The sequence below is a fragment of the Podarcis vaucheri genome (assembly GCF_965113315.1).
Source record: "Podarcis vaucheri genome assembly, chromosome: 14".
NCBI lineage: Eukaryota > Metazoa > Chordata > Lepidosauria > Squamata > Lacertidae > Podarcis > Podarcis vaucheri.
In genome coordinates, this window is record NC_138752.1 from 12112088 (window position 1) to 12134940 (window position 22853).

General features: G+C 48.7%; 1 protein-coding gene and 1 long non-coding RNA gene across 2 annotated transcripts; both read left to right on the top strand.

Annotated features, from left to right (window-relative positions):
• Nucleotides 1–2381: 2381 nt before the first annotated feature.
• On the top strand, nt 2382–5015 carry LOC309518628 (rho guanine nucleotide exchange factor 11-like). The gene is made up of 3 exons (XM_082198946.1): nt 2382–2664; nt 4014–4093; nt 4668–5015. The coding sequence occupies exons 1-3, from the start codon at nt 2532–2534 to the stop codon at nt 4686–4688; spliced, it is 234 nt and encodes a 77-aa protein (XP_082055072.1). The 5' UTR covers nt 2382–2531; the 3' UTR covers nt 4689–5015.
• Nucleotides 5016–6987: 1972 nt separating this feature from the next.
• LOC309518546 lies at nt 6988–21406 on the top strand. The gene is made up of 3 exons (XR_014213477.1): nt 6988–8878; nt 13753–13790; nt 20132–21406. It is a non-coding gene; the product is annotated as an uncharacterized lncRNA (long non-coding RNA).
• The last annotated feature ends 1447 nt before the right edge of the window (nt 21407–22853 follow it).

A 22853-nucleotide genomic window follows, 5' to 3' on the forward strand; every position in this document is an offset into this window, starting at 1 on the left:
ACCCAGCATGATGTCACCTAGGAGGGCAAACGCCACATAATGTAATAATACAATAAAACACAAAGAAAGGTTTCTAGGTGCACAAACAGGTTTTTAAAAAGATGCCTAGAGGTGGCAAATGTGGGTGAGCACCCAGGCGGAGAGAGAAGGTGGTTCCATAATGCAATGAAGGGGAGGGCAAAAAAGCTTTAAAAGAACATCCAGCCCACTGGAACATATGATACACCATGACCAAATGATGGACCACTAGCCAGCCAACTCATGGGCAAACAGGTGGATTTAAAGGAGATGCCAGAAAGTGGATCACAGTCATGGCCTGCCTTATTTCCTTAGATTCTCCAGAGGGGTGCAAAGCTGGGAGGATTTGGGGGAACATGAAGGGGAGCCTAGATCCACCTGCCTGAGCCTTCTGCTTGGGGGTAAATGCAGGGCTGGGTCAGACGCTTGGCAGCTGCCTGAGGTTGCCCAGTGGTGCCCTGGGCCTGGCAGAGATAGCGTTCCTGGAGCCCAGAGCCCATTGGCTCCTGTCCTTCGCCAGGCTCTGACCTCACAACCAGCTGTGGAATCCTGGGGGAATGTTTGGTTTCCTAGGAGGCTAGGTGAGTTCTTTGAAAGGATCCCTGGCTAAGCTGAAAGCCCGTTGGTTCAGTTAGGAGCCTTCTTTTCTGAATTTGAAAGCTGTTCGACTGACTTTGTGGGCCTTTCTGGGTTTGTAGATCTTTTGCATAATGTGCCGCTGGTGGCGTAGAAGGTAAAGTCATGGGAAAGGGGGGAGGCATCCTGAAGATTCGTACCCCCACCACATGCCCAGTTTTTAAAGATGCTCCTTGGTTATGAAGACCTTTCTTAAATCCCATGCTGGATGTTACATGAGCCAGCAACTTTCCCAGGGAGCTTTCTGATTTGTTGCTATGGAGAGATTTTCCTTCAAGAATGTTTGAGACCACTGGAACAGAAACCCACCCCACCGAAACAGAAACAGGGGAGATGTTGGGGACTGCTGGCCTTCCAATTATTGCTGAATCCCATCCAATCCCCTCCTGCGGGCTAGAGAAGGATCTCTGGTGCGAGATGGCCGTCCCCAGCTTCCCACCTCCAGCCATGTGCATTTCCAGTGGGCATCCCTACATTGACCATGTGCACCGTATCAACAGCCAGTGTGAATTGGAGAGTGTGACACGCAGAAAACACCAAGGGAATCGGCCCTGGAACGGCCCCAGGTGGAATCTGGACCATCTGTTCCCGGAGAGACCCCAGTGACGACGGCGACCCCCCGGCATTGTGAAAAGCTCAAAAAGCAAAATTCAACACTCCCAAGGGAAACCTTCACTGCTCAGGCCCAATGGCACCACCCTCCACCACGAGCTCAGCGGCTGCAGTATTCACAGATACTGTCCAAATCCCTTCCAGTCCCAGAGCCTCCCTGAACCCACCCGCAGGGACACCCGTCCCACCCTCTGCCACATTGAACATGTGTGCTGTCCTCAAAAAGGGGGAAATCCACCTCCCAGCAACCTCTGAACTGCCTAAAATTCCCAGCGAGCAGCACACCGGACCCTCCATTCACAGAGAGCACATCACTGCGGGTCTCCAGCTGCCGAGTGCATCATCTGCTGCCATCGAGATATTTTACTTCAAGAACACAGAAACAGAAAATGCCTTAATAATAATAATAATAATAATATAGAGATCTAACTAAGAGTTAAAGTAGCTATTGCTAAAGTTCGTCTGAGCAGCTGGCCACAGCAGCAACTGCTCTGCAGTGGTGATGGTCTCGAAGCAAAATCTCTCCATACCCACGAAGGATGCACTCAGCAGCTGGAAATCCGTACCCCATACAAATAGAAGGTCCAATATGCTGTTCCCTGGGAACCCCAGGCAACTCAAAAGCCACTGGGAAGTAGACCTCCCCACCCTGCAAGACAGCACACATGCTCCATACAACAGAGAATAGGACAAGTATCCCTGCAGGCAAGCTCAGGGAAGCTCCAAGACCCAAAAAAGATCAAGACAAAATCCCCACATTGCACAGACAGTGCACGAGGCAAACGACACAAATGCCACAGTGGCTGAACTCATAATGGAAGCCAATGCCATCAAGTCCCGAGCAACAAAAATCTCCCTTGGGAGGGCCAGATACCACCCACTGAACTCTTCACAATGCCAAAAAGAGTCGCCATCGTCATCAGGGTCCGTCCAAAAACAGACAGTCCAGACTCCAATCAAGACGTCTCCAGATGTGGCATGTGTCTCCAGAGCCACATGCCACACTCTCCAGCCCACACCAGTGGCTGATGCAATGCACACAATCCAGGCTAAAACACCAGTCAAAAATGTACACAATCAAGTGTTCTACAATTCCCCACCGAGCACCACCTGGCCTTACTACGCCTCTGGCAGGATCCATCTCTCCTTGTAACGCAGAGCCCAAGTCTTTTTTGAAGCTTTAGCTGCCTCTTTTCCGGACCCTGCTGGGATTCAGCCTCAACCTAACGTCCTTCCCCTTCTGCCCTCTTTGCACAGAGCTGTTTATGGTGGAGGCCTCCCATCTGAGCTCCCTGCACATTCTTACTGTGCTGTTCTGGCTATATAAAGAAAAACCCCTTTCTCAGGAGGAGTTGACCCTCGTCTTCCCCGACCTAAGAGAACTGCTTAAGATCCATGGTAAGTCTGTTTCCCCTCCAGACCATTCTGTGGCTGGCCCAGGCCTCCGCTTCTCCCTGGGTGGGTCAGGAGCAGAGGGAGAAGGGCCAAAAATAAAAGCACAGCATCCAAAGAACTCTGCAGCAGGATCAGACCCGAGGGGCCCAGCCAGACCTGCAGCCTGTTTTCAGGGGGCCCCACAAGCAGCAGGGCAGAAGCTCAATGCCCCCCGAACTCCCCTGACGCCCTACACACGCCACACTCACCAGCCCACACTGGCCACTGATGCAACGCAACCAGTTTGGATGAGAACAATGCCCCCCCCCCCGGAACAGGGATTGTTCAGAGGCATCAAGAGCCTAGTGCAGCCAGTTGCTGCCTCTCAACCTAACCTACCACACAGGCTGGTTGTGAGGATTAAATGAGAAGGGAATCCATGGGCACCCTCTTAAGCTCCTTGGAGGAAAAGGTGACATAAATAAAGGAGACACCTGGTGTCAGAGTTGCTTCCAGATCCGAGCTCACAGAGGATCACGCTAGCCAGCGTTCACTGTATAAAAGTCTTTATTGATTTACAGTTTCCAATTCCAAGCTGCAGCGTGCAACTCTACGTCTTACAAGCTAGACCGGCGAAGCTCCGTCTGAGTCTCTGCCTCCTGTACACCAACTTAATACCCTAGCCTTACTCCACCTTTTCCGCCTGACCGTTCTTCTCTGGGTCCCTCTGCCCCCCGGGGTCTCTTCCTTCCGGGACTCTTCTGACGCTGACCCCCCGGACCCCTCTGTCTCCTTTCCGGGCTGCTTACTGTGCCGCCTTCCTGTGCATTTGAACTTGGCGCGCGCGCCCAACCTCCCACTTTCCGTTTGACCGTTTCTTCTCTCTCCGATGGAGGTGTGGCTACTCCTGACTCATGCCCTTCCCCCTGCGGCAAGCCGCCGGATCCCGATGCCTGGCGCCCTTCCTCCCCACTGCGCTCTGTTGGGGACGTTGGCCCCGATTTCCAACTGCTGCTCTCTGAACCCCCTTTTGTCCCTTCCTCCTGGGGTGTCCCCCTAAGCTCCCCCCTTGCTCTGGTCACTGGCGCTCCTTTCTGTGAATCTTCCGATTCACTGGAGAGACTCGGAGATCTCAGGTCGTCGTCAACGCTCATTTTTCCTTCGGACTCCTCCCCTTCACTCTCTGTTTCCTCCCTTGCCCTCGCCTCTGCTCCTGAACCCCTGACACCTGGTCTCTCCACCACTGAGAAAGTGGGATTCAAAAAAGAGCAGGCTGTTTCTGTCCCTCTCCTGTCCCTGCTGGGGTTATTCTTTATTCCCCCACTCCTGTTGCCTTGCTCAACCTCCCCCCCCACCTCTTCCCTCCCCCCCAGGTTCTCTGTCGGGGGAAATGAAGGATCTGCAGGAGAAAGGGCCCGTCACTGAGGAGATTGGGGACCACCTGCTTTCCCAGGTAAGGATCCCAGAGCAGGGCAGAGGCTGGCAGCAATTGGCAGGGGGCTGCCTGTGGGTTTCCAGTGGACTTGGGCCCTTGATTTCCTGATGCTCACTGGACGTGTTTCCTCTCCCCTGCCCCCTCCCTCCCTTCTCCCCCCCCCCCCAGTTTGGTGTGGCTGCAAGTGAGGAGCTCCAGCAGGCCATTGCCAAATATGGCTTGCAGCAGGCCAGGGCTCTGGAGTTCCTTCAAGCGAAGCAGAAGAGGGATGCTCGGTTCTGGCATGTCATCCAGATATGCTCCATGAGAAGAGGAGGCTGAGCTCAGGGAAAGGGCCTTCTCAGCTGAAGGATCACTCCCTGGGCGAATGAAAGTGTGCAGGAGAACAAGCCAGATGGTGTAGGTTAGGTGGTAACCTCTAGTTGGATGCAACCCCAATCTCCTCTCTAGGTGGTTCAAGATTCCAGGGATTCTGGGGGCTGAGCAGCAAGGCTCCCCCCACTTGTTTTGCCGCTGACTCTCTCTGGTGTCCAGAAACGTCATAATAGTGATAATTATGTTGTCTGTCTGCTTCCTTCTCTGCCTCTCCCAGGAAATCGAGAGCTGCCCATAAGGCCACCACCGTTCAGCTAAAGGATTTTCTGGAGTTCGAGATGCAGCTACCCTCTGCTGCTGAATAACATCATCCAGCACACTAATGGCCTCTCTCTCTCTCTCTCCTTCTCCATATATTTATGTGTCAGGTGTGGTGGCGAGGGTGTCCCAGGAGAGCTGTGTGGCGTTTGCCTCCCAGGATGGGTCATAAGGAAAGGGTTAAAGTGGGTGTGATGTGATTGGCCAGTGAGAATGCAAGGGGGGAGTAAAAGTTAGAGTGGGAGTTTTTGAAAGTCAGTTGAGGTTTGGGAGTTGAGGTTTGGGAGTTGGAGAAGAAAGAGGGAGGAATAGGAGTTGTATTAATAATAATAATAATAATTTATTATTTATACCCCGCACATCTGGCTGGGCCTCCCCAGCCACTCTGGGCGGCTTCCATAAAAACCAAAAATACAATAAAATATCACACGTTAAAAACTTCCCTGAACAGGGCTGCCTTAAGATGTCTCCTGAATGTCAGATAGTTGTTTATTGCTTTGACATCTGCTGGAAGGGCGTTCCACAGGGCGGGCGCCACTACCGAGAAGGCCCTCTGCCTGGTTCCCTGTAGCTTTGCTTCTCGCAATGAGGGAACCGCCAGAAGGCCCTCGGCGCTGGACCTCAGCGTCCGGGCAGAATGATGGGGGTGGAGACGCTCCTTCAGGTATACAAGACCGAGGCCGTTTAGGGCTTTAAAGGTCAGCACCAACACTTTGAATTGTGCTCGGAAACGTACTGTATTGTGAGACAGTGAGAGGAATTGTTAGGTGGAGTCAGATAGATAGTTGGGAATAATCACTTTGAAGTTGTTAGGAACTAAGATTAAGAAACTGCCAAGAAAAATTAACTGTAACCATAAGCTTGTTCCTGCATTTAAAAATAAACTTGATTATTTGTTAATGTTAACAACTGACTGGACTCCGTGTGTCCCTGTGAGATACAGGGTGGTGGCAGCGGAAAAAAGCAATCGCAGTGGTGGCACAGGGTCAACAGCCCGTCAAACGCCCGGTGGCCCTGTGTGTGATCGCCACAAGCTGCTTCCTCTCCATGATTCCATGTTGATGTGCTTCCTAAGTTTGGGAGGTTGTGAGTTGCATTGAGCCTGCCTAACTAGGGAAAGACAGCACACAAGAGGGTGATGGTGTGATAAAAGGCCAAGGCGAAGACCTCTCCCTCACGAGATGTCCAAACCTGTGCCAGCTATGGTGAATGCTAGGCAACATGGTTAAATGAAAGTCCTGAGGGGATTCAACAGACAGGATGTGTTGCTGTAGCACTATGTCAGTGTGAGACCACAGAAGAGCTAGCTTGACACCTGAGAAACACACAAAAATGGCGAAGGGCAAAACACCAACTGCACTTTCCAGTCATTACTGGACCTTCCTGCTAGGTGTAAAGCATAGAACACTATTGAGTAAATGGTCTCTCCCAAAGTGTTAGAATGCCACAAGTAATTTAGTAGCAAAACGCAACATGTGTTATTTTTATATGATATATTTATACAAAGACATCCATTTACAACATACGATGCTATTATTTGTGGGGCAAAATTTTTTAAGAAAAATTCTAGCCCCAAAGGGGGGAATAATGTGATAGGAATTATATGGTCTTAGATATATGGTAAAGTTCATAACTGCACATACATAGATCAACACAGGAAGACCATCCTGGAACCATTTTGATTCCTAAACTGACCAAATCCTTTCTCTGCAAGGTTAAAAATGGAAAAGCCTCCCCATTGTCTCTTCCTTCACAAATCCTGTCTTAATCTGTGTTTGAATAAGGTGTGAGCCTGTGACCTGGCCCAGGAAATAAGTATTTTACCACTACAAAAGAATGGCCAGGCTCCCCAGGCAATCCAATCAAGTAACTTGCCAGACAGGAGATAAACAAGGACAAGAGAAAAACAACATTTAAATTTCTGTGATGTAGGTGAGATGTATCTGAGGGGTGGTCTTAGGTTACACCCCTTCTGTGATGTATGCATAATGTTTCTGGGGGTGGTCTTGATCTAGAGGATGGGAATTTCAAAAGTCTTTATAAGGCCTTGCACGCCATTGTTCTGGGTCCTCTTCCTCTCCTGCGTGTGAGGGGAGTACCCTGTTGCAACAGATCAATAAAGATCAAGCTTACTAGCTGCTTTGCTTCTCAATATTCTCTGGTTGGCCTCTGTTATTTTCTCCTACCAATAGGGAACCTACGTAAGGACTCTATATGGGCTCTTGGATACCCCATAAGGGAAAAGAAAATATTTTTATTTACAACAATGGGGTGGGGGGAGAGACGATGGTGTGTGTTTATGCAACCCCCATCTGCCTTCATTAGTGCCCCATGGGCATAACAACAGCCCACTTTCTGATCAGCAAACAAGGATCCCTTTGCCTTCTGCCTCTGGGCTGCTGCTGCTCATCTGTCTTTCAGACCTGTTTGCTTTTAAATGCAGCCTTGTTCCTAGTTTGTTCTGGGAGCTGGGTTTCAAAGTAATAAAATGAAACCAACTTTGCAGGCAGCCTATCAAAAACACTCCCTCGTCACCCCCTCTCTCTGCATCTTCCTTGCTCAGATTCAACTTGGGAGCACCAGTATCTCTGCCTGGTGTGCGATGAGTGCAAGGAGATCCTTGAGGACTTCCAGGAGGAGTTGGGGCAGGCAGAGAATCACGGGCGGCTGGATGCCTCCCCAAAGCGCCTGGATGCCAGATCTCTTTGCAAGAGCAGCCACCCACTGGCCAGGCAGTTCCAGGTAGGGCCTCCCCTTCGCCCTCCCTCCAATCCCTGGCCTTATCCTGCTCTTCCTCTCTGCGAAATGCTGCCTTTTTCTGCCCCTGCTGTGCAGAATCTTGATCTCACGAAACACCACATAATTCAGGAAGGGCCTCTGCAGCTGCGCAATCAACAAGAAGACGACTGCGGGTACGTAGAAGAAACAACCTCTCCCACCAAAACACACACACACATGGCACAGGCCTCTGAGTGGAGGGGCATGCGCTCTTCCTCTGCAGTTGGCTTTGCCATTTAGACCCCCCCCTTTTCTATTAAGACAGGAATCAATGAGGGGAGGGGGTTGTGGCTTTGTGGTGGCCGAAAAACACTGGAGTCTAAAAGCCCTGGAGAGTCGCTGCTGCAAAGTGGAGCCTCAGCTGTCGAAACATCCAACTTTCATGAGTATTTAGAGCTCTCATACAACAAGCCACAGATCCCAAGACTCTCTTGGAAAGAGTGTTTGGGTGGCAGAAGGGCTCTGGTAGCTCGATGGCAGAACATGTGCTTGGCATGCAGAAGGTCCCAGCTTCCATCCCCAACGGCATTTCCGGGTTGGGCTCAGGGGAAGACCCCCCGCCTGGGACCCTGGAGAGACACAAGACAGGGCTAGATGGGCTCAAGGGCCTGATTTGGTCCAGCCTCCTTTGTCCCTCTGACTTGCTGGGCCTTTGGCTGATTCTGCAGCCTGGCACCTAGATGTTCTCCTCAGGATCAGTGGCGCAGGTGAGCAACAACCCCTCTCTCTGCGTGTGTTTGTGTCTCTTAGGCCTGCACGTCCTGCTTCTGGAACATCTTGTAATATTTCTGAAGCCAAAGGGGCGGCGGATGCAGTTAAAATGATTCAGGAGGAAGGCAGGGGGCTCTGTTTTAAGCCCCGTGGTTCCTCTGGAGACCACCCTCGTCCGTCCTGCAGCCACAGGTAAGATGGGGGGCCATAACACCACCGCTCTTCATGACACCATGAGCAACAACCCCTCACTCTGTGTGTGTGTGTGTCTCTTAGGCCTGCGCGCCCTGCTTCTTAAAGACCTGGTCGTGTTCCTGAAGCCAAAGGAGAAGTGGGTGCAGATGAAATGCCTGAGGAAGAAGACAGAGCAGGGCTCCTCTTTAAGCGCTCGTCTGTCCCTCAGCCGGAGGTAAGAAGGGGTCCCATAACACCACTACACATGATGACCCTGTAAGGACTCTTCTTCCATCTTGTCTATTTTCTCTGATCAGATCCAAGATCATTCTTCCTGATCTGTGTTTTGGAGGAGACACCAGACATCTATGAGCTGGTGGCGTCCAGCCCTTCTGAGAGGATCATGTAAGATGCTTGCCTCTTATTCTCCCCTCTCCCCTGGGAAATGACAACAAGCCAAGCAGTTTAAACGAAGCTACAAGCACAGAAACGAGATTTATTTGGGGGGTGAAATATACTCAGAGTCGCAGAGTGATTTCATGCTCTTTATTCAGCTCATAGTGGTGAGGAGGAATGAATGAAAGTCCCCTCACAGTATCTGCTTTATATACATTATTTACACAATGGGCTGCACATGATTGGCTAATTCCGGAATTCTACTGTAAGCCAATCAGGTTGTGGATTCACTTCAATCTGGAGCAGGATTGGGTGGTTCCTGCCAACCAATCATACTGCTGCATTGTTCTAGGACCAATCAGACTGCTGCATTCTGAATCCTATTGTTCTAGGACTAATCAGACTGCTGCAATTTGGATCCTATTGTTCTCAGTACATAACACCCCTCCCCTCTAAGTTCCAGTCCTGCCCGGGAGGTCGCATTCATAGTCCTCAAGGTATGCCGGCGGCCTACGTGTGCGTCGCGGCCTGGGGTGTTCCCTGGTCCGGGCTCCAGGTTCTGGCTCGTGTTCCAAGGATGCTGGCTGTGATGGGGCTGTTTGGTCTGGTGCAACCGGCTCGCTCAGTCGTGGTTCTGGTTCTGGTGTCCTTTCGGCCTCACGGGTCCTCTCTGTATTTACTGATTCTGCCTCTCCTGCTGGCCCCTCCTGCTCTATGGGTCTCACTGCCCCGCTGTTCCCTTGGGACTCCTCTGACCTGTCCTCCTCCTGGGTTTCTCCCGGGAATCGTCGCCGTATCTGGTCGCAGTGGCGGCGCCAGCATTGCCCCCCATCCGTTAGCACCTCGTACGACACGGGGCCAGTGACCCTGGTGACTGTGGCGGGTACCCATGCTGGGCCTGCCCCAAAATTCTTTGCGTACACTGGGTCCTGGGCCTCGAAGGTCCGGGGGTTCCTGCCTTCCCCCACCACTACCTCATCCTGAGCTCTATCGGGGTGAAGGCGGTCCAATCTGATTGCAAGGCGCCGACCCATTAGTAGTTCAGCAGGGCTCCGGCCAGTCGTTGAGCTGGGGGTGCTGTGCTGTGCTAGAAGGAATGTAGCAAGGCGGTACTCCCAGTCCCCTTGCGTCATGCGGCGAAGGGTGTCCTTGGTGGTCCGCACCATGCGTTCTGCTTGGCCATTGGTGGCAGGGTGGAACGGCGCCGAACGGATGTGGCGGATGGCGTTCTGTGCTGTGAAGGTTTGGAATTCTCCTGACGTAAATGCAGTCCCGTTGTCTGAGACGAGAGTGTCAGGGAGCCCGTGGGTTGCAAACAGCCTGCGTAGTACCCGGATGGCTGCGGACGTGGAAGTGGACGGTACCAGTGCGACTTCCAGCCATTTGGTGTAGGAGTCCACCACTATGAAGAATGTTTTCCCCTGAAAGGGGCCAGCGAAATCCACATGCAGGCGTGACCATGGTGCTTGGGCGGACTCCCAGGACTGGACTGGGGCCCTTGGGGGATCTGGGCGGGATTCTTGGCAGGCCTGGCAGTGTTTGACCCAGGCCTCTATCTCTCCATCAATCCCCGGCCACCACACATAACTCCTGGCAAGGGCCTTCATTCTTACTACCCCTGGATGTGTCTCGTGTAGGGCTGTGAGGACCCTTTTGCGGAGGGGCTGGGGAACAACGACTCTGCTTCCCCATAACAGGCACCCCTTGTGGGCAGACAGTTCATGTTTGCGGGTTGTGTAGCCGGCGAATTCTGGCCCGGGGCTGCTGCTGGGCCATCCCCTCCACACCCAGTCCAGGACCCGGGAGATGACCCTATCTTTCTTGGAATGGTGTGCAACTTCTTGTGCCTGAATGGGGCGGTCGGGAAGCAGCTCCAGGCTCATAACCTCTTGTGCAGGTGCTGGGTCAGGGCCTGTTTCCGGTAGTGGTAGCCTGCTGAGGGCGTCCGCATGGCCCATCGCCTTCCCAGGTCGGTGAATCAGTGCATACTGGTAGCTGGCAAGGAAAATTGACCACCTGAGGACGCGAGGAGACAGCACTTGGGGGGTCTGCCTTTCGGGGGCAAACAAGCCAAGCAACGGCTTGTGGTCAGTCACCACGGTGAAGGGCCGCCCGTACAAGAAATCATGGAATTTTTTTACTCCCTTCACGATTGCCAGACCCTCCTTGTCGATTTGCGAGTAGTTCCGCTCGGTTGCGTTGAGTGTCTGGGAAAAGTACGCCACTGGTACCTCTCTTCCATCCGGGAGTTGGTGCCCCAGGACAGCGCCAATGCCATAGGGTGAGGCGTCGCATGCTAGCACCACCGGCAGCCTCTCGTCGAAGTGTGCCAAGACAGAGTTTGAGACAAGCAAGTCCTTGACTGCCTGGAATGCGGCCTCCTGGCGCTGGCCCCACACCCAAGTGGCCCGCTTGTCCAGGAGTCTGTGTAGGGGCTCCGCTACCGCCGCCTTGTGGGGAAGGAAGGAATGGTAAAAGTTCAATAGTCCCAAGAAGGCCTGAAGTTCAGTCTTGCTCTTGGGCGCTGGGGCATCACAAATAGCCCGTACCTTGTCCCCAGTCGGGTGGACCCCTTCTGCGTCCACCATAAATCCCAGAAAGTCCACCTGAGGCACTCCTAGTAGACATTTTTCCCGCTTCACCTTGAGACCCGCCGTCTGGAAACGGTGCAGAACGGTGCGGAGGCGGTCCTCAAACTCCTCTGGTGTGGGCCCGGCAATCAACACATCATCGAAGAAGGGGGTGACACCAGGAATCCCTTTAAGGAGAGAGTCCATTAAATTCTGGAATATGCCTGGTGCCACGCTGACCCCGAATTGCAGCCGCTTTACCCTGAACGCTCCTCTGTGTGTCACAATCGTCTGTGCCTCTGCTGTGGCCTCATCTACTGGCAGCTGTTGATATGCTTGGGCCAAGTCCAGCTTGCCAAAAATTTTCGACCCAGCCAGGGTGGCAAGGACATGGCTGACCACTGGCACTGGGTATGCGTGGGCCGTGAGGGCCTTGTTTATGGTACATTTGTAGTCTGCGCAGATGCGGACCGAACCATTAGGCTTGACGGGTGTGACGATTGGAGTTTCCCAGGGGGCATTAGGCACCGGCTCCAGCACTCCTTGCTCCACGAGTCGGTCCAATTCCTCGTCTATACGGGGTTTCAAGGAGAACGGGACCCGGCGGGCCTTGAGCCTGACCGGTCGTACTGCGGGGTCAAGCTGTAGTGCAATGGGGGGGCCCGTATACTGTCCCAATTTCCCGTCGAAAACCCCTGGAAATTCCTTGCATATGGCGTCCACGTCCACTTGTAAGCTAGTGTGGTTCACCCCGGTGACAGCTAGCCCCAGTGGTCCAAACCATGCCAATCCCAGTAAGCTAATGTAGGGGCCCTTGACCACAAGCAAGTCCAGTTGCCGCGTCCGCCCTCGGTATTGCACCCTGAAGGTCCCCACCCCCATTGTGGGGACCTTACGTTTCTGGAAGTCCCGGAGGGTGAATGGGGCCGGCCTGAGTTTGGGACCCCCAGTAGGACACAGTTTCCTTAAAGTCTTTGCCGAGATTATGGATAGAGTTGAACCCGTGTCAAGCTCCATGCGGCATGGGGCCCCCTCTATCTGTACCTCTACATAAATTTTCTCTACATTGGGGTGGGGCAACTGGTATACCTGGCAGTCCGTGAGCTCCGTCGAGTTGCCTTGGTGCGTTGGCCCCCGGGACCTGGGGCTCTTGGGTTGGTCATCTGATGCCTGGTGTCGGGTGGGCCGAGCCCGACACACCCGGGCGATGTGTCCCGATTTTCTGCACTGCCTGCACTCTGCGTTGCGGAAACGGCAGGTCCTCCTCTCGTGACTCTCCCCGCAGCTTGCGCAGTTTCCTCCTTCTCGTCGAGGCAGCTGTGGTCTGTGCGCTGCTTGAGTGCGCTGCTGTACTCGGTGCACCTCCTCCCTGTCGGATCCTGAGTCGTCGGTGAGGTCTTCGTGGTGGACCCTCGGTTGGGATGGCAGGCTCGGCCGTGCCTCTTGTGTCGACCTCTCGGCAGCTTCCGTTGCCAGGGCCTCCTCCAGAGCGACCTGGAACGTTAGGTCCTTCTTAGCGTAGAGGTGTCGTTGCAGCTTCTCATCCTTCAGGCCACCGACGAGGCGGTCACGAAGCATGTTCTCCAGCTCTGAGAAGTTGCAGAACCGGGCGGCTTGGCGGAGAGAGGTCACAAACCCAGTTATGGTTTCCCCAGGGGCTTGTCGCTTTGCGTAGAAGGCATTTCGACGAGCCACCACTGAGGGCTGCGGCGAAAAGTGCCCCTTCAGCTGTTCCATTATTGTTTTGTATGGAACAGTAGCGACGTCTTCAGGTGCAAGGAGAGCCCGGGCGATTTCAAACGTCTCCTCTCCGCAGACGCTGAAGAATATTGCCCTCTTCTTGGCGTCTTCTTCGTCGGTGACCCCTTTGGCTTCTAGGAGGAAGGTGAAACGGGAGGCGTATGCTTCCCAGTCTCCAGATGCTGGGTTGAATGGCGAGAAGCTGCTGTTGGCTGCCATTCTGAGTTCCTTGTGTCCCGGAGCTGAAGCCTGGATACACGGTGCGAGGCAGCGGTGCGGCAGGTGGCGGTGCTGCGGTGCTGTGTGTGGCAGTCAGCTCAGCGGGATCCCATCCTCGTCGCCAGTGAAATATACTCAGAGTCGCAGAGTGATTTCATGCTCTTTATTCAGCTCATAGTGGTGAGGAGGAATGAATGAAAGTCCCCTCACAGTATCTGCTTTATATACATTATTTACACAATGGGCTGCACATGATTGGCTAATTCCGGAATTCTACTGTAAGCCAATCAGGTTGTGGATTCACTTCAATCTGGAGCAGGATTGGGTGGTTCCTGCCAACCAATCATACTGCTGCATTGTTCTAGGACCAATCAGACTGCTGCATTCTGAATCCTATTGTTCTAGGACTAATCAGACGGCTGCAATTTGGATCCTATTGTTCTCAGTACATAACAGGGGGAGACATACATTAAGTGTCAAAAGGCAGGGTAAAGGTGTGTATTTATATATGTGTATGTTTTGTATGCATATATATTAGCTTTGAATAGCGCTGGAACTCCCTGGAGAAAGACGCTGCTGAAATAAATGTGGGGTTGCACTTTGGTCGCCTGCCTTGCAAACTGGCAAATCGAAGCCCCTCTTCTGCTCTCTTGGGGCTTTAAGAGCGTCTCTCTCTGTCTCCCTTCTTTTCCTGGCAGGTGGCTGCAGCATCAGGAGAGGGTGACAATGGCCACCAGGAAAATTGTCATTCTGCCCTGCAGGCAGCCCCACCAGATGTCCCCCCCCCCACGTGCACCCACCTGTGCCTTTCTGGTGAGAGAGACCCCCCCACACTCTGCATGTTTCCTATTGCCAGGCTAGGACACCTCCAGGCAAAGGGACCTGGCTGGATTGTAGCCGACAGGGCCAAGTTGGGAGCCGCATCCATGACAGCCTCATCTTTGGGCCCTGGGCCCTCTCACTGTCAGCAAATGGCCCCCAGGAGGCCCTCGGTTTGGAAGAGAACCGCTCCTGGGAGGCTTCTCAGCCGGGTGAAGGGGATGGACACCCCCCTTTGCGATGGCTGCCCTCCTTTTCAGGGGTCCCTAGCCCCTTCCCTCTGGGCTCGCCTTTTTGCAGGAGATAGACAAGGAGCAATGGGAGCGCTAGACAGCAGAGTCTATTTTTTATAGTTATAAAATTTCATTGATGTATTTTTCTTCGGTTTACTTTTGAAATACATGTGTGTAAAATCTAATCTATTTTCTTTTTTCCTGTAACTTTTAAAAATGCAGTAAATAAAAAATGCAATTTCTAAGGTCACGTGGGCTAAAGGCTCAGTAGTTATCCATTTGAAGATAATAAGCCCATATCTTATCTTGGCACTTTTGTGCCCAGCCCCCTACCTGCAGAAGTCCTGTGGCAGAGACCCAGGCCTAGGCTCAGTCACCAAAGAGGCTGGGCACCCATAACAAAAATGTTGAGGGTACCTGGGCCCCCAATGGACAGGTGCAAAGTCTCTGAGCATACGGGACTTTTCTAAAGGCTCCTTCCAGGACCGGCGAGGGCAGAGCTGAGCTTTTGGCGAGTGTAAAGGCCCTTCTTGCATTTCTAGATACGAGAAAGAAGAGATATGCTGCCGGTGCGGCTACCTCTCTCTCTCTCTCGATTTCTCCAATTTTATAGTCGGGGCACCTTGAGCAGTCCTGTTGTCTCTCAGTGTCTAATATTCTTTGCCTGACTGTAGCTTTTGCCTGGCCCAACCCCAGGCTTAGAAGGACTTGAGGGGCAAAACCCAGTTTCTGAAGGGTGTTTAGGACTACCAGCCCGACTGAATTGATCGCAGAGGATCAATGGGGCTATCCCTCGGGGGAGCAGATTCAATGTCAGCCATTTGTAGATTGATGTTAGGCAGATGTTAGCCTCATCATCCCTGTTTGAGACACATCTGGGGACTTGTAGGAGAGCTCTAAGAAGTCTGGATTGAACTCTCCATTCAGACCACCATTCATAGATACTTATAGTTTGTGACTTGTTCTAATTTGTGGCCTTGGAGTTCACAGCTTCTAAGCTTTGGTTTTTCCCCAAAAGCAAATATCTTGGTCTTTTGATAGTTGATTTTGAGGCATTCAGATTCACAGTATGCTGCAAGCTTTCTTAGTGCTCTTTTGAGTCCAATGAGGGTTCTAGATAGAATTACTGCATCATCGGCATATAGCAGGACCGAAATATGCCAATTTGCGAGCTTCGGTGGGTGGAGTTCTGAGTCATTGAGTGAAGATACTAAATTATTTAAATACAAAATTGAATAGTAGAGGGCCAATAGGCACCCTTGCCTGACTCCTTTGAAGGTTTTAATAGGGTCCGTTAGGTGTCCTAGGCGGCTACACCTGACTCTAAGAGCCGTGTTTGCGTGCAGTGACTGAATTAAGAGCAGAAGCCTTCTATCTATATCTATAGTGTCCCAGAGTCTGGTTCTGGAGACTGTATCAAAGGCCGCTTTTAGATCAACGAAGGCAGCTATAGTGAGGCCTCCCCTCCTGATTTGTATTTGTCGATGAGATGTTGTAACGTTAGACAGTGATCTGTCATGGACCTTCCGGGTCTGAAGCCTGCTTGTTCTATTGCCAGGATATCTTCATTCTCTAGCCATTCTGTAAACTTATTAAGGAGGTGCTTTGAGTAGAGTTTACTAATCACACTTAATAGGCTAATCGGCCTATACCTATAATTCGCTGGGTCCCCTCTGTTGCCCTTTTTATAGATTGGGACTATTATGGCTGTTCCCCATTCCCTTGGGATGCGGCCAGTGTCATCTATGTAAGTAAAGAGGATGGCTAAGAAAGGTGCCCACCAATCCGCCTGTGCTTTTGTCATTTCTGGCGTAATGCCATCTGTGCCTGGGGCTTTGGCCGTTTTCAATTGGTTTATATATGATTTCACTCAGTTACTGAAACTGGCGGCCATTTAGCCATTTGTTCTATATTATAATTCCGTAATGGAGGTTCAGCATCCTCGTACAAAGATTGGAAGAATGAGACCCAAAGGTTAGGGGGAATTTGTGAGGTTAAGGGGGAAACAGCCTTATGGGTGCCAGAAGCTACCAGTTTCCAGAATAGTGTCTGATCTTTTGCTTTTGCCACACTAATTAATTCTAGCCAACATTTTCTGGTATAGGCGTTCTTTTGGTGGGTTATTAGGTCTTTATACTCTTTTTTAAGGGCACGAATGGCAAGATAGGCTTGCTGTCTGACAGAATTTATGGCTGTCAGGGCAGCTTTGTAAGCATTTTGCAGGGCTTTCTTGACCTCAAACCAGGTGTAGTCAAACCAGGGTTTATTTGATGTTATTGGTTTAGTTGGCCTGTTCTCTGTGGTATTAAAAAGATGGGTTTTTTAATTGTTGGAGTAGGCTCTCATACTTGGAAACTGGGTCCTCAGGCCTAGGATTATTCCCAGAGCCAATTAAAATTGTATGCTCCCTCTCTCTCTAGCATCAGACTGCAAAGAGAACAAAGGACAATAGTCCCACTTCACGGAACACAGTAACACAAAAATCCTGTCTCCGTCACTTCCCACTCTGTGGGGTCAAAACATACACCGTCATGTGATAGACAACAATCCCATGACTGCAACCATGGAGCAGGAATTCTGACATTTCCAGGGTTTTGCTATTAACATTCTGGCTGCTGTTGTTGGGTAAAGAAATACTCTTTGGTTTTCATTTTGGTTCCAAGATGGCGGCGCGTTCACACGCTGCGGTCTGAGCTTCCAATACTTCACCTACTCACGCACAAAACTGGTAAACAACGGGCTCGCAAGAAAAATAGAGATAACTAGAGAGTTTCAAAGGTCCCACTGTATACCAAACTGCACAGTAAGACCTCCAGGATCTCTATGGATTGTCGTCGGGAGGGGGAAGTGCCAGAAGAAGCGAAAGAGAAAAGAGCGAAAGCAAAAAGTGGCTGCAGAGCTGGTCTGTTAACCCGGCTTCGAAAAAGACCCATCAGACCAGCACTGCCAAACGTCTTCCTGACCAACACCAGATCTCTCGTCCATAAAACTGATGAATTACAGTTGCTGATGGCAGCAAACAAGCTTCTTCGTGAGAGCTGTGTGGTAATTATTACAGAAACTTGGCTACATTCAGCAGTACTCTGCCATGGGAGCATATTCACCCAGTGCTTTTCAAGCTGCACTGGCTCCCGGTGGAGTACAGGGTCAGATTTAAGGGGCTGCTTTTGACCTTTAAAGCCCTTCACCGCCTAGGACCCTCGTACCTATGGGACTGCCTCTCCCAGTATGCCCCACGGAGGACCTTAAGGTCCATAAATAGCAACACCCTAGAAGTCCTGGGCCCTAAGGAAGTTAGATTAGCCTCAACCAGAGCCAGGGCCTTTTCAACACTGGCTCCGGTCTGGTGGAACGCTCTGTCTCTTGAGACCAGGGCCCAGCGGGATCTGATTTCTTTCCGCAGAGCCTGTAAGACAGAGTTGTTCCGCCTGGCCTTTGGCTTGGAGCCAATTTCCTTCTCTCCCCCTCTTTCTTTTTTCTTTTCCTTTCTCCTCCTGCAATGAGGCTGCATTTTAATATTTTAATGTTTCAATATTTTAATGTTGTATTTTAATTTTGTTTTTAAGTTGTAATCATTCAACTTGTTTTTATTATTGCTTGTTAGCCGCCCTGAGCCCGGCCTTGGCTGGGGAGGGCGGGGTATAAATAAAAATTATTATTATTATTACCAGATGCGGCAGTTGAGCTGAAAAATCGAATAATTTATTGCTCTGATAGAAACAGTGATTCTGGTAAAGCTAGGGGTGGAGGAGTCTGTATTTACATACACAGTGGTTGGTGCGTTAACAGCAAAGTAGCTTACACGTATTGCTCCCCAGATGTAGAATTGATCGCAGTTACATGTCGGCCATTTTATCTGCCTAGACAAGTAACTGTCATAATTATTACAGCTGTTTATATTCCACCTGATGCTAATGTCAGTGCGGCACTTTCTAAGCTATATGACGTCATCTCCAGGCAACAGCAAATCCACCCAGAGGGTGCCCTTGTTGTGGCAGGGGACTTCAATCAAACCTGCCTGAAGACAGTTTTCCCTAAGTTTGAACAGTTTGTGAAATTTCCCACTAGAGGACGGGAATATTCTAGATCTTGCGTATTCCAATTTGAAACAGGCCTACAGGGCAATCCCCTTCCCCCACTTAGACTCATCCAACCATTCTTCAGTTTTTCTATGTCTGAAGTACATCCCTCTCAGGAGAAGAATTCAGCCAGTTATAAAAACAGAATTTGGCCAGAGGGTGCTCTTAGTCAGCTCCAGGATTGTTTTGAGAGCACTGATTGGAGTGTGTTTGAAGATCAAGATCTGCACAGATACACAGATGCTATACTTTCCTATATTAAAGTGTGCACCGATAATGTAACATCACAGAGATGCATTAGAGTGTATAGGAACTGTAAACCATGGATGACTGCTGAGGTAAGAACACTCCTGAAAACCCGGGATTCTGCCTTTAAGACCGGGAATATAGACATATACAGAGAGGCAAGAACAAATCTCAAAAAAGGCATTAAGGCAGCAAAACAACAACATAAGCTTAATGTGGAAAATTATTTAGCCAATAACAACATGAAACAAGTGTGGCAAGGACTGCAGCACCTAACCAACTACAAGAGCAATACGATTTGCCCCCTGTATACAATGCCCAGAGGAAAAGTTATATTGCCAGTTCTTAACTGGCTTCCATGTCGATCCGCACAGGAAGTGACAGTTGAACTCCTAGCAGATAAACTTCTATATATTACACACCAGGTAGCCGAATTTGCACTGGCAGCCAAGAAGCTCTGTTCCAGCTATGTGAATGCACTCCAATTTTAAATTCAATGTTGTAAATTGCTTCTTTTTATGTTTTAATTTTTTTATTATTAAATTTACACATATACAAACATACAAACATACATTTCATACAATCCTTAAAAATGTTCAAACATACTTACACTCAATCCCACAAATAGTTCCTTTCCCCATCACCATCCACCAACCCTTCACCCCACCTTTGTGCTTGACTTCCAATCTACTCAATTACAATTTCTTTCCACTTCTATTACTTCCTTTCACACACCTTTACCCTAATTTCATACTTCTTTTTCTATTACACATTGCTTTCCATCTTATTTGATATTTCAGTATTTGAAACGGAACTTGTTTATTCTAATAGGAGTTCTGATTTTTCGATATGATTTTGCAAGTATCTTTTAAACACCTTTCAGTCCCTATCGATCTTTTCTTTTGAAATCCTTCCAATTTCTTCCATTGTTTTGGATATATTGTAATACTCCAATAATTTGGCAAGCCACTCTGTTTTTGTTGGTATTATACCACTTTTCCAGTTTTTCGCAATCAATAGCCTTGCTGCTACTGTTGCATATAAATATAAGGTCTTATCTTCTTCCTTTAGGCTTCCTGGTACTATTCCCAATAGAAAACCTTCTGGTGTTTTCCTAAATGAGCATCTAAACATTTTTTTCATTTCATTATATATTATTTCCCAAAATTGTTTGATGTTTAAACAATTCCACCATATATGTATCATAGTACCTTTTCCCGTGTTGCATCGCCAGCAGACATCACTACAGTTTTTATTCATTTTTGCTATTCTTTCAGGTGTTAAATACCATCTATGTTGCATTTTAAGGTAATTTTCTTTCAGTATATAACACATGGTGAATTTCATATCTTCTTTCCGCAATTTTTCCCATTGTTCAAACATAATATTTTTCCCAATATCTTGCGCCCATTTAATCATTGATGCTTTAACCAATTTTTATGTTTTAATCTTCTACAGGTTAGATCTCTGTAAAACGAGCACTGGAGAACCCCACGGTCTAACAGTTTCTATTTGGTCAGTCATAGAGACAGCATCTCTGCGGATATGGGATTTTTCTATAGCGATCTTCAAGAACAGCAGAGGTGAGAGCACAGAGTTGTGTCAGGGTGAATGCCTTATGGTATTTAGGCAGATGCAGATTGCTAAGATACTCCATAGGCATTGAGAGATACCTGGCAATAAAAGAGGGGGACCTATCCAGATCGGTTTGGTGTTCTGTCTTTGTGATACGCTGTTTGATGGCTGATCTAGCCTCCCCAAAACCCATTCTGAGCAATTGCTCAAGGGAAAAGCCCAGAGCTAGAATTTTGGTCATAACTGCCTGATACTATGCACATTGGAATTCATCCTTGACAACAAAGGGAGGCAAGCCCAGTTAGGAAAAAAAGATAATCTTAGCCAATATTTGAGTACAGACATCTATACTCTTGCCTCTATGCTCAAGAGACCGGCTTCCAGCCTCAAGATGGCATTTGTGACACATTTTGGGACCTGAAAGATTGATCTTTAAATTTTAAAATTTTCAATCCCCTCTGGGCTCCCCCTTTTCCAGGAGATAGATGAGAAGCAGGGGGAGCGCTACATGTCAGTCCACCCAAACCTTATCCTGGGAACACATAGAGCTTGGAGATCAGCAAAGCCCCATGAATTGCTGCGAAAAACCAGCTATGTGAAATCTCCAATATACTAATTACACCTTCAGTGGTTTTGATGCGCTCCAACGATGTCAAATTTGGAAGGGAACCTAACTGGGCACCGTGTACAAGTTTGGCTATAAACTTTTACCTCAAATAATTTCAGTGCTGCCTGTATATAATAGCTTCCTTTGAATCTGAAGCATCATGTATATTGTTCTTTTGTATTCTTATTTTCCACCCACTCTCCCCATCCTCAATCAGTTTGACTCTGGCCTTTAATATACAACAATTTATTTATCTCACAGCTAAAAAATAATAATGCTATCATTTGCTATAAATTATATATCCTAATACTGTAAAAATGCATACTTTTATAATATTTTATTTATTATTTACTTGTTATAAGTTATGTTGGATATATTGTTGTTTAAATGATGCAAATATGGTTTAAAAATAAAACTTTGTATTCAAATTATATATTGCCTATTTTTTATGCCCTCTATGGACAAATGTGTTGAGGGGTTTGTGTGTCTACACAAATGCATGGGGTGTGTTTGCCAAACTGGGTCTCTGCCCAGGTGACAGAAATGCTTCAGAAAGAAGACAAGGGGGCTCCTGTTTAAGCCCCATCGTCCCTATCAAGACTGCCCTCATCCGCCCTGCAGCCAGTAAAGATCCACTAAAAACCAGATATGTGAAATCTCTGATATAGTAATTACACCTTCAGTGGTTTCGATGTGCTCCAACAATGTCAAATTTGGAAGGGAATCTAACTGGGCACTGTCTATGAGTTGGGCTATAAACTTTACTTCAAATAATTTCAGTGCTGCCTGTATATAATAGCTTCATTTGAATCTGAAGCATCATGTATATTGTTCTTTTGTATTCTTATTTTCCACCCACCCTCCCCATCCTCAATCAGTTTGACTCTGGCCTTTAATATACAACAACAATTTATTTATCTCACAGCTAAAAAATATCTGAAGAAGTGTGCATGCACACGAAAAAAAGTGGTATCTGAAGAAGTGTGCATGCACACGAAAGCTCATAACAAGAACTAACTTAGTTGGTCTTTAAGGTGCTACTGGAAGGAATTTTTTTATATTAGCTAAAAAATAATAATGCTATCATTTGCTATAAATTATATATCCTAATACTGTAAAAATGCATACTTTTATAATATTTTATTTATTATTTACTTGTTATAAGTTATGTTGGATATATTGTTGTTTAAATGATGCAAATATGGTTTACAAATAAAACTTTGTATTCAAATTATATATTGCCTATTTTTTTATGCCCTCTATGGACAAATGTGTTGAGGGGTTTGTGTGTGTGTGTGCCTACACAAAAGAATGGGGTGTGTTTGCCAAACTGGGTCTCTGCCCAGGTGACAGAAATGCTTCAGAAAGAAGACAAGGGGGCTCCTGTTTAATCCCCATCATCCCTATCAAAACTGCCCTCATCCGCCCTGCAGCCAGTAAAGATCCACTAAAAACCAGATATGTGAAATCTCTGATATAGTAATTACACCTTCAGTGGTTTCGATGTGCTCCAACAATGTCAAATTTGGAAGGGAATCTAACTGGGCACTGTCTATGAGTTGGGCTATAAACTTTACTTCAAATAATTTCAGTTTTGCCAGTATGTAATAGCCTCCTTTGGATCTGAAGCATCATGTATATTGTTCTTTTGTATTCTTATTCTCCACCCACCATCCCCATCCTCAGTTTGACCCTGGCCTTTAATATACAACAGTAATTTATGGTGCTGGAGGAGACTCTTGAGAATCCCATGGACTGCAAGAAGATCAAACCTATCCATTCTTAAGGAAATCAGCCCTGAGTGCTCACTGGAAGAAGGACAGATCCTGAAGCTGAGGCTCCAATACTTTGGCCACCTCATGAGAAGAGAAGACTCCCTGGAAAAGACCCTGATGCTGGGAAAGATGGAGGGCACAAGGAGAAGGGGACGACAGAGGACGAGATGGTTGGACAGTGTTCTCAAAGCTACCAGTATGAGTTTGACCAAACTGCAGGAGG

Coding starts and splice junctions, on each gene's coding strand:
- LOC309518628 (XM_082198946.1), top strand. CDS start 2,532: ATGGTGGAGGCCTCCCATCTGAGCTCCCTGCACATTCTTACTGTGCTG. Junction 2,665..4,013: donor AGAACTGCTTAAGATCCATG/GTAAGTCTGTTT, acceptor CCTCCCCCCCAG/GTTCTCTGTCGGGGGAAATG. Junction 4,094..4,667: donor GGGACCACCTGCTTTCCCAG/GTAAGGATCCCA, acceptor TGCCTCTCCCAG/GAAATCGAGAGCTGCCCATA.